This window comes from Rhinopithecus bieti, unplaced genomic scaffold (genome assembly GCF_001698545.2).
Source record: "Rhinopithecus bieti isolate Rb0 unplaced genomic scaffold, ASM169854v2 scaffold_20310, whole genome shotgun sequence".
Classification (NCBI taxonomy): Eukaryota; Metazoa; Chordata; class Mammalia; order Primates; family Cercopithecidae; genus Rhinopithecus; species Rhinopithecus bieti.
In genome coordinates, this window is record NW_016810331.1 from 1,691,672 (window position 1) to 1,703,158 (window position 11,487).

The 11,487-nt window shown below is 48.2% G+C and overlaps 1 protein-coding gene and 1 pseudogene across 1 annotated transcript; both read right to left on the reverse strand.

The window, feature by feature from the left end:
- Positions 1-2,955: 2,955 nt before the first annotated feature.
- LOC108541945 (double homeobox protein A-like) lies at positions 2,956-4,101 on the reverse strand (annotated as a pseudogene).
- Positions 4,102-9,378: 5,277 nt separating this feature from the next.
- On the reverse strand, positions 9,379-11,188 carry LOC108541946 (uncharacterized). The gene is made up of 2 exons (XM_017891718.1): positions 9,959-11,188; positions 9,379-9,507 (listed from the first exon to the last, which is right to left on the reverse strand). The coding sequence occupies exon 1, from the start codon at positions 11,070-11,072 to the stop codon at positions 10,428-10,430; it is 645 nt and encodes a 214-aa protein (XP_017747207.1). The 5' UTR covers positions 11,073-11,188; the 3' UTR covers positions 9,379-9,507; positions 9,959-10,427.
- Between the last annotated feature and the right edge of the window lie 299 nt (positions 11,189-11,487).

The window sequence follows — 11,487 nt, forward strand, 5'->3', positions numbered from 1 at the left end:
CCTACCCTAATACTGCACTTTACCAAGGGTCTTAGCAAACGGCACACCAGGAGATTATATCCCACACCTGGCCCAGAGGATACCACACCCACGGAGCCTCCCTCATTGCTAGCACAGCAGTCTGAGATCTAACTGCAAGGCGGCAGCGAGGCTGGGGGAGGGGCACCCGCCATTGCTTAGGCTTAAGTAGGTAAACAAAGCCGCCAGGAAGCTCAAATTGGGTGGAGCCCACCACAGCTCAAGGAGGCCGGACTGCCTCTGTAGACACCTCCTCTGGGGACAGGGCATAGCTAAACAAAAGGCAGCAGAAACCTAGGCAGAGTTAAACGCCCCCATCTGACAGCTTTGAAGAGAGCAGTGGATCTCCCAGGACAGAGGTTGAGATCTGAGAATGAACAGACTGCCAGCTCAAGTGCTACTCAAGTGAGTAGCCTAACTGGGAGACATCCCCCACTAGGTGCAGACCGACACCCCACACCTCACACAGTGGGATACACCCCTGAGACAAAGCTTCCAGAGCAAGAATCAGACAGCAACACTTGCTGTAGAGCAATATTCTATCTTCTGCAGGCTCCTCTGCTGATACCCAGGCAAACAGGGTCTGGAGTGGACCTCAAGAAAACTCAAACAGACCTGCAGCTGAGGGTCCTGACTGCTAGAAGGAAAACTAAGAAACAGAAAGGACACCCACACCAAAACCCCATCAGTACGTCACCATCATCAAAGACCAAAGGCAGATAAAACCACAAAGATGGGAAAAAAGCAGGGCAGAAAAGCTGGAAATTCAAAAAATCAGAGCACATCTCCTCCTCCAAAGGAACGCAGCTCATCACCAGCAAAGGCTCAAAGCTGGACGGATAATGACTTTGATGAGTTGAGAGAAGAAGACTTCAGTCGATCAAACTTCTCAGAGCTAAAGGAGGAATTATGTACCCAGCGCAAAGAAACTAAAAATCTTGAAATGCAGAGAAGGCCATAAACGAGCTGATAGAGATAAAAACCATGACACGAGATTTACGTGACAAATGCACAAGCTTCAGTAACCGACTCGATCAACTGGAAGAAAGAGTGTCAATGATGGAAGATCAAATGAATGAAATGAAGCAAGAAGAGAAGTCTAGAGAAAAAAGAGGGAAAAAAATGAACACAGCCTCCAAGAAATATGGGATTANTCTGAGACAGAGTCTCACTCTGTCGCCCAGGCTGGAGGGTAGTCGCCCCATCTTGGCTCAGTGCAACCTCCGCCTCAAGTGATCCTCCCGCCTCTGTCTCCTAAAGTACTAGGATTACAGGCATGAGCCATAACACCCAGTCAATATAACTTTATATTCACAAAGAAACAAAACAATTCGTGTGACTCAGTTTATAGCAATATTTACTTTATTGTGGTGGTCTGGAACCAAATCCACAATATCTTTGAGGTATGGCTACACTTTCTAAGCATTTCCTGAGTCAGCCTACTTTTTCTCCATTTTTATTGTCATTATTCTACCCATTTTTTTGTTTTCTTATTGTTGTTGTTTGGAAACAGGAAAGCGCTGTGTCACCTACGCTGGAGTGCAACAGCACGATCATAGCTTACTGCAGCCACCATCTCCTGTTTTCAAACTATCCTCCTCCCTCAGGCTCCTGAGTAACTGAGACTACAGATGCATGCTACCACACCCGACTTTTTTTTTTTTTTTTTTTTTTTTTTTTGAGACGGAGTCTGGCTCTGTCGCCCAGGCTGGAGTGCCGTGGCGTGATCTCGGCTCACTACAAGCTCCTCCTCCCGGGTTCACGCCATTCTCCTGCCTCAGCCTCCCGAGTAGCTGGGACTACAGGCGCCCACCACCATGCCCGGTAAATTTCTTGTATTTTTAGTAGAGACGGGGTTTCACGTGTTAACCAGGATGGTCTCAACCTCCTGACCTCTTAATCCGCCCGCCTTAGCCTCCCAAAGTGCTGGGATTGCAGGCGTGAGCCACCGCACCCAGCCCGACTCATTTTTCAAAAGGTGTTTGTAGAGATGGGGTCTCATCATGTTGCCCAAGCTGATCTGGAATTCCTGGCCTCAAACAATCCTCCCGCCTCAGATTCCTGAGTAGCTAGGATTAATCCATTGCTGAAGAGTACGTGGATGCTACTTTGCAGACTGTCAACCTGAATTTGTGTTTGCTTAACATTGCCTAATTATTAGTTTCAGTTTCAGCTTACCCACTTTTTGTCAGCAACATGCAGAAGAGACTGTGCCCTTTTTAGTGTATCCTATCAGGAAGCATCTCACATTGGTTTGTGCCATTACTGGTGCAGTGACTTTAAGCCACTTGGTTAAGGTGGAGTTGGCCATATTTCTCCGTTGCAAAATTACTGATTTTCCTCTTGTAATTAATAAGTGTGTGTGAGAAGATTCTTTGAGATGAAGTATATATGTCATTCTTCATCAAACTATAAGGTTTTTTTTTAAGTGAAAGAAAATGTATTAAGAAACTATAGGAATAAAAGAATGGCTACTCCATAGGCAGAGCAGCATCACTTTAAGTGTTTGACATTAACTGATTTTTGTCCAAATCAATAAGTACTGCGATGATTGAAAAATGATTATTACTAAATTTATTTTCATTGTCTCAAGTTCTGCTGAACTCTGGATCCAGGCTGTGTTAATAGGGTAGTGTGGTGCCTCCTGTACCTGTCTCGGCCTCCTACAGTCCTTTTTATTTATTTTGTTTTTTATAAGAGAGACAGGGTCTTACTATGCTGCCCAGACTGTTTTCAAACTCCTGGGCTCAAGCAATCTTCCCGCCTCAGCCTCCCAAAGTGCTGAGATTACAAGCGTGAGCCACAACACCCAGCCAAGTTCTTTACCATCTTCAGAAGGTTTAGCTCGCACTTTCAGCAAGATGGATTCCCAGAAAGACTATGAGAGAGAGTTGGGGCCTAAGTTGATAATATCAAATACACTGAACTTGACCGTGTTCACCATGCTCTGACTCTAGAGAAATGAGAGTGCTAGTGAGGTTGGTGTCATTTTGTGTATCTTCTGTACCTTGAAGTCCCTCAGAAATCTTGCCCCTGGGCTTCTTGTTCTAAGGACACAACAGGTTCTCTTTTTCTATGGAGATGAAATCTAGATCTTCAATTTTGGAACCAAATTTGGACTCTTGACTCTGAAGCACCAATTTCTTCAGCAAGTTGTTTTCTGGAATCAATCCCAGGGTATGGGTTTTCATAAATGCCTTGATAAGAGTGTGTAATTGAGAGGTGCTATAGATGATATGACACTGGCTGGCTTCTCTACGTTGAAACTCCACACCAGGTTGATCTTGCCTATGGCTCTGGGTTGAATCTAAAGTCAGGTTCTGGTCTTTTCTGGAATCTGTGCCTAGCTCTTCAATTCTGGGCGACAGAGCGAGACTCCGTCTCAAAAAAAAAAAAAAAAAAGAAAGAAAGAAAGAAAGAAAAGGCTGGGCGCGGTGGCTCATGCCTGTAATCCCAGCGCTTTGGGAGACCGAGGCAGGTGGATCACGAGGTCAGGAGTTCAAGACCAGCCTGGCCAAGATGGTGAAACCCCATCTCTACTAAAAATACAAAAAATAACCAGGTGTGGTGGTGTGCACCTGTAATCCCAGCTACTCCAGAGGCTGAGGTAGGGAATTGCTTGAACCTGGGAGTTGGAGGTTGCAGTGAGCTGAGATCGTGCTACTGCACTCCAGCCTGGGAGACAGAGCTAGACTCTGCCTCATTATGGGTGTGACATTGAAAACTGGTACTTTTCAAATGAAATAGAAGAAGATACAGATGTATGATCTCTGAGCATAATTAAAAACCTCTAATCAAGACTGTTAACAGAAAGGTTTACTTACAAATTATAAATTTTTATTAAAAATTTTAAAAGACATTTACCTTTTAGACTAACCCACTGAAAAGTCCTAGAAGCATTAAACATGCATTCTGGACTCCTGTATTGATTTCTAAAGCAAGTTTTTGTTTGGTAGCATAACCTGGGTAAGGTTTCTGATTGAAGGTATTGATGAGGATTTTCAATTGATCTTCTGTGAATTTGGTGTGATTGCACCTATGATTTGTTGCTACCATCTTGTGTGAAAAGGTGTCTTTGGTCATGCTGGAAGAGAGTCCTGGAGGCTGAGCTGCTGTCTGGGAGACCGCTTACAGCTCATTTTTAAAAAGAAAGGTTGCATGTAATACAACATAATTCACAACTCTAAAGCTTATGGTTTTCTGGGTTTTGACAAATGAAAACACCTGTGCAACTTCAACCCTTACCAGGATATGGATGAGAGTTTCTACCCAAAAGCACCAGTATTTTAACAAACAGCTTTGCATTTTTTGAATTGTTCTGTGCCTGTGAGGATTCCTTACTCCAAGTTTATGACAAATATATTCAGAAGGCATAATTTACAATTATTGTTTGGGTAAGTAGTTTCATCAATTATCTGATTATTTGCTGTGAATTTGAAGTATGTTGATTTTTATGCAGTTGTCTTCTGAGAAACATTGTGCCATTTTTCGTGTGGAAACCACTTGCAGAATAAACAGAGATTATGAACGCACAGAGGTGGTTGTGATGGGCACGTCTACCTGTGGCTGCCACTTAAGTGGAAGGCGGAATCTGACTCTGGAGCATCGGCAGCCTGAGCCGGTGCTGGGCTCACGCTGACCCTGGGAGTGCTCTATGCATGCTTCACCTTATGAGGGGTGCAGCAGGAACAAAAATAGAAAAGTGTGCTCTACTTTCACATTACCAAAGGACAGAGGATACCACCAAGGGATTAGAAAACTGTTAAGTGAGAGTTTATTCTTAATAGCCTTTCAAAAAGGAATTTGAAAACAAGATTCTACTCATCCCACACCAAAATGTAAACAGATATATTATTTTTTATATTCCCAGGATAATTTTGGTATTACTTAAGCATCACTATTTTCCTGAAATATCAAGTCAAGTGGAAAAATAAATGTGAATAATCCCACCACTAGCCTCCAGACTTGATGTTTATGTTATTTCCTTTTACAATGACCTTTAAAAGTTATAAATTAGAAACGTGGAAAGTAGAATGGTTTCATGCAAGAAATACTGAAATGAGATCCCTGTCTGGCCCCAAAATCAGCCTTTCTAAGCATCAGTTCTCCCATCTGGAAAACGTGGGCATTCATCTCTACGGAAGCTTCAAGCTCTAACTGTCAGTGAGTTTCTGAAACTTGCCCAGGAAGGAGCAGCCCTAGTCTGAGTGCATGCCACCCCTGTGCTTGCCTTTTGCTGCTGCTTATCCTTGAGGTAGCCTGTAGGCTCCTCCTCATTCATCTCCTGAGCCAGTGCTATCTGACAGCAGGGAATATGTTTCCAATTCTGGTCACATCTGAAAGAAATTTTTCCTAGAAGAAAGATTACATCTATGACCTGCAAAGCATTATGCTTCTCTCTGTATTCCAGATCTTTTATATATGGAGAGAGAGAGAGAGAGGGAAAGTTACATTTTTTTTTTTTTTTTTTTTTTCAATTTTTTTTATTAGGGGGAAAGGAGGAAGAGGGAAAATTTTTTTTTTTTTTTTTTTTTTTTTTTTTTTTTTTTTTTTTTTGGAGACGGTTTCACTCTTGTCACCCAGCTAGAGTCCAATGGCACGATCTCAGCTCACTGTAAGCTCTGCCTCCTGGGTCCAAGTGGTTCTCCTGCCTCAGCCTCCTGAGTAGCTGGGATTACAGGCGCCTGTCACCACACCCAGCTATTTTTTGTATTTTTAGTAGATATGACGTTTCACCATTTTGGCCGGACTGGTCTCAAACTGCTGACCTCAGGTGATCCACCCGCCTCAGCATCCTAAAGTGCTGGGGTTACAAGCGTGAGCCACCACACCTGGCACGATTATGTCTTTTTACATGAGAAAAATTTCTTGAGATTATAAGGGAAAAAAATCCCTGAGCCAAAATAAATCAACCAAGAAGAAAAAAGTGAAAAGTAGGAAAATATGTATTTTAAAGAAAGTAAAGTGGACATAGTAATCACATTGACATCCGGGTATAGAACAAACTTCATCTCTAAAATTTATATTTAGCCAACCACTATTCTAAGCAAGGTTGTGGTAGGAATACCCACCAACTATTCTGGGCCACATGTCACTTAAATGGGCAAAAAGTAAAGCAAAGCCATAATTGTGGTTTGATATTTTGGATATTCAATCTCATTTCAGTATTTGCATAGTCTCACATTTTGGAAAACAAAATTGTGGTGATTTCACTTGTCTCTTCATATCACGATTGTACTCAAAACTGAGAAACAAATGTAGACTAAAGAAGTAAACACTAAGCGGTGAGATCATGCAGGTTAAACAGATATGCTTTCTCAGGGAAAAGTCACTTACCCATCATGTGCTGATATATTTTTGTGAGCTTATCTGGTTCTAGTGTATTTACAACTTGATTAAATATACATGATTCACCGTGTACTGTGGAATATAATTAAATTGACATTTCCTGGTATGGAATAAATTTGCATATGAGTGAAACAAATGGTGAAAATAAATAAAGTCTGAAGCTATATAATTCCACTGGTTACCAATTTATGTCTTCAGCTCTACACCAAAGCAAATATTACAACTCTGAACAAGCAAGCAGGAGAAGAATAGATTTGCTGTAACCTCAGATGTCAAAGAATGCATTTATCTCTGAAAACATTTGTATTTTTTTGTCACACTGTACTTTATTTAAAGGCCACAGCATTAAAGTGTCAGTTAATTTTGTACAACCAGAAATGGAAAATGAGTTAGTCAAGGTGAAGCAGAAGTTTCTAACAAAGTCTAAGGCACAGTTCTATATAACTAATAATAAGGACACAATATTTGGCGTAATTCCCAAACTGAGGTCACTAAAATTTAAGAATATCTACCAAAACTTAAGCAAAATCTCAAAGAGAAACTTTAAAATAAAATTTTATTTTGATCATTCAAAATGTTTCAATCAATATTCTGAGCCTAAATGTGTAGGTGAGTGCTTTCTCCATCTTTGCACATGTGAAGTGCACCTAAACCATAGCCCCATATTTCTCAAACACCATCACACCCACAGAACAGAAAGGAAAGGGCAGTTTCACCAGCTAGCCCCCACAAGCCACTCCGTGGGTCCTCCCCAGCACCTGCTAAATTTGGGAGGCCTGATTTCAGAGGGCTGGATAATGAACTGGCAAAATAAACGCAGCAGAATCGTAATCACAGACAAAGACCAACTCAGGTTCCAGTGCAGCTAGACAGCTCATACCAGTGCTTTTGATGTTAGCTGCGGTTAAGGGGGCAGGAAAGGCTCCCACTCTATGGTTGGTGGCGTGGTCAGCTCAGCGCCGCCACCTCGGCGGGCTCCATCTCACCATGACCCTCCCAATCAGGCTGATGGTGTCTCCTCATGCCAAGTGGAAGGAACTGCAATCAAATTCTGACACGACCTGCAAATCCTCCCGGGCCCTGGGCTACTGGTTAGGCCACTAGTAGGGCTGTGGATCAACCAATTAAACCCACTAATAACTGGCAACACAGCACGGCCTCCTTCTCAACAAATTACGATGCTGATACCCGGATTCAGCCATCCATGCCCACGGTCTTTTGTCCTTACCTTTCAAAACGACTCCCCTGCTCCATGCTTTCTAGTCTTGAGGACTTGGCTTAAGCGTGCTTCTGAATTGCCGCTCCTTCTGGTTGACAATTCTTTTTTCTTTTTCTTTCTTTCTTTTTTTTTTAATGGAGTCTCATTCTCGGTGCCCAGGCTGGATTGTGGTGGCACGATCTCGGCTCACTACAACCTCCGCCTCCCGGGTTCAAGCAATTCTCCTGCCTCAGCCTCCTGAGTAGCTGGGATTACAGGCGCCCACCACCACGCCCAGCTAATTTTTGTAGTTTTAGTAGAGATGGGGTTTCCCCATGTTGGCCAGGTTGGTGTCGACCTCCTGACCTCAACAGATCCACCTGCCTCAGCCACCCAAAGTGCTGGGATTACAGGCGTGAGCCACCGCGCCCGGCAGACAATTCTTTACACTGTTCTCTAGTTGCGGGGGAGCGGGAGACACCATGGAGCCCACCTCTGCAGGAGGTAGGGCTTGGCAGAAGGCAGAGACCCCAACCAGGTGAAAGTGCACTTTGGGTACCGAACTTTAGGGAAAGCGCTCTGGGTCAGGCGTCTCCTCCAGAGTGGTCAGTTTAAAATTAAAAAGGCCACATTCAAAATAGTTTTAAAATCTATACATTTACCCGGACATAGACATTTTTCGAGACAGGGTCTTGATCTGTCGCCCAAGCTGGTGTGCAGTGGTGCGGTTGCAAGCCATCTTCCTGCCTCAGCCTCCACAGGCCCACGCCACCACGCCCGGCTAATTTCGTTTTCTGTTTGTTTTATTTTCGTTTGTTTGTTTTGTAGGGATGGAGTCTGACTGTGTTGCCCAGGCTAGTCTTGAACCTCTTGGCTCAAGGGATACTCCCTCCTCGGCCTCGCCAGGCGCTGGGGATTCAGGCTTAAGCCTCCACGCCTGGCCCTATTAATTATTCTTAATTAAAACATTTAAAGGACGCACTGTTTGGGGCCAGCGCTGCCTTTGTAGTGGCTTCTCCAGCCTCGGGGCCGCAGGCCTACTGGCCAGACAGTCCTGCGGGTCAGCTCAGGGGAATGCTCTGGAGAACCCTGAGCCCACCTCCTGCGCTCGGCCCAACCTCGGGTGCCCAGGTCCAGCCTCCGACACACAGCTCCCAGCGCGGCCGCGCCACACCTCCAGGCTGCGCCGGGCAAAGGCGCCGCCGGCGTGTCCGGCGCGGCCTCCTCCTCCAGGCCGCACTTGTGAGTCAATAGATAAAAGCTTGGCGGACTGAGCAGCAGCCTAGGATATCGCGGAAGCCTCCTGCGGGGACTTACACGGCTTGTCCCAGGAGCTTCCACAACAGCCTGGCATTGAAAGTAAAGTTATAATATTTTCCGCCAGTTTTTCCCAGCCCGGCCCCCAAGCCTCTGATCTTAAAGTCCCCGCATCAGACTCCGGGGGGCGTCCCTGCAAGGGTGCCACGTTCCCGACACAAGCCAGGGAATAAATCTCCCTCCCAGGAGAAGGGCGTGGCGGGGTGGGGGGGAGCAACAACCACAGGACCCGTGACAGTGGCCAACCCTTAGAGACCCCGCGTGCCTGCCAGGCGACTGAGCCCACGCCGTCCACGCTTCCCCGCCCCGGCGGGAACCAGCTGTTCCCCGTGCACTTGCGAGGGCCCTGGGGTGACCCCCGCCGACGCCAGGCGTGGGTTCCAGAACCCCTTCCCAACCGCACAGTTCCGGCAGCGCGGGGAGCCTGGCCCTGGCCTGACAATAAAGAAATCATAACGGACAGAAGGAAAGGGGCACGAGGCTGGGAAGGCAGTGGCTTTAATCCGGGGCCTGCCCCCTTCAATTCTCCTGCGAAACGGCCGCGAAAGTGGGGTGGAGACGGGGATTGAGGCTGAGCTCGCTTCTTCCTTGTTTTCCGGGTCTCGCGCCTCTGAAGCGAACTGGGCCTGGAGGGATGGCGGGGATCAAGAGAGCCGGGTTGGGGTCTGACTGAGGGAAAGGTGGGGCCGGCCCCTGGGCCCGGGTCAGAGGAAGATTACGAGGCGGAGCCGCTGCCTGCCCGCGCCTCACCCGCTTGGTCCACCCAACGGCTCCGCGCTAGACTCGCGGCTGCGGAAGCGGCGGGCCGGGTGGTGATTACAACCCGGGGCGCTATCCCTTTCGAACCTGACCCCCCAACTCTGCTCAGTAATCGGATTTCCGGAAGCCGCGACCTCGAAGCCCCCAGCGTTTCTCCATCCATGGTGGGGCCGGGGCTCCTGAAAGCCTCGGAGCCGCAGCTCCCGCCTGCAGCACACGCCTCGGACCCCAGGGAGCAGCGCAGCGAGGCTGAGCACCGCCAACCCCCCCCCCCTCCCCCGCATCCGGAGAGTAGCGGGCAGGTCCCAGGCTGAGGACCTGCGACTCCGTGGGACTCCGGTGCCCGCCCCTCCGCCCCTCAGCCGCGGGCCTGGAAGTCGGTTGAGTGCGGAGACGGCGACCGGAGGGGCGCAGAAAGCTCCTCCGGGCGTCCTGGGCTCCAAGGACACAATTTTAAAACCAGCGCAAAATCCGAGTCCCGCCGCCCGCCGGGGGTGGAGCGTGGCTGCCTAGCTGAGCCCCGTCTCAGGCTCCGTCGGCTTTTGTGACGCGAGGCCGCCCGGTGAGTTCCAGGGCTCTGTGGTACCCCAGCCGCCGACGCTCTCCAGTGTCTCTTGGCCGAGGCGGGAACGGAGCTGGGCGCCCAGACGGCGCCGGGGTAGTTTCTCTGCCCCCGCCTCGTGGCTGGAGCCGCAACCCTGCCCCTTCCCCACTGAGGCTGCGCCTTCCTTCCTCGAGGTCGGACCGCGCCGGAGCCCCTGGCCCCAGGCAGCCTGGGCCGCAGCTGTCATGGAGAAGCCCGGTGCTCACGTGGGGTGCCTGGCAGGAGGCCCGGCCGCCTCGCGCCCTTCTTCTCGCCCACGACTGTGGCCGGCGGTGGCCTCTGCTTCCCAGACCCACTAACAAAGCTGGAGATTGCTGCTGCGGAGTAGGCCCTGGGACCTGCTGCTTCTCTTGGCTCCTGGGCTCGCAGCCGTCGGGGCACGGAACGGCTGCCCGGGGTGTTCCCTCCTCCGGAGCGGTGGCTAGGGCTGGTGGGGCGTGTGCGACGCGGGATCCCGAGCCCGCCGCCAAGCATGGCAAGGACCAGCGCGAGCCTCTCCCCACTGCGGCCTGGACGGCAGGCGTGGGTTGGGAGCCGGCCCAGGACATCCAGGTGGGATGGGCCACCGCTCAGGCGCTGTCCCAGGCGAACGGGGCCAGGAACAAACCCCATGTTTTCCATCATATGCTGACTGGGAGCACTATAAGAGTTATGTGAAATATTAATTTCAGCCCCCCATTGTGCCACTAAAACTCTACCCCAAAGATTAATGGGAATTGGCATGAAATAGGGCTGAATTGTACCCTTTTGACCATCAGGGCCAGTGCAAGGCAAGATAAATGTGCTCTCATAAAAGCTCTCAGCTTTTCCAACACCTACTAGTCCCATGTTAGAGGGATGTTTAAGCCAGGAGGAAAACCATAAACTAGAGGAAATAACAGAAACATCAGCAGCAGTATCTACTAGGCCTTCAAACTTTTTTCCTTGAATGTGTATGGTGCAGGTGGGCCATTGTTTAGAAATTGCATTAATTACATTAATCCAATAAATGGCCTTTTCACCGCTGGAGCCCATTCCAGGGCTACGTGTCTTATCTGCTTTGTTTAAAATGATATTAAGTAGTAAAAGCGATTGAGTTTGTTTAACAGTAGTAAAAGAAACAGGAGCTTGGCCTGGGGCGCGAAACCTATCCCAAGCTCTCATACACGCCTTTGTTACTTGTTTTGTGGTAAGAGTATCAAAGCCTAATTGGGCATAAGTATCAGAGAAATTATCAGAACCTGTGAGCTGAACCTGAGTAATT

Excerpts from the sequence above, each read along its gene's own strand:
- LOC108541946 (XM_017891718.1), bottom strand. The coding sequence starts at position 11,072 with ATGGGACTAGTAGGTGTTGGAAAAGCTGAGAGCTTTTATGAGAGCACA.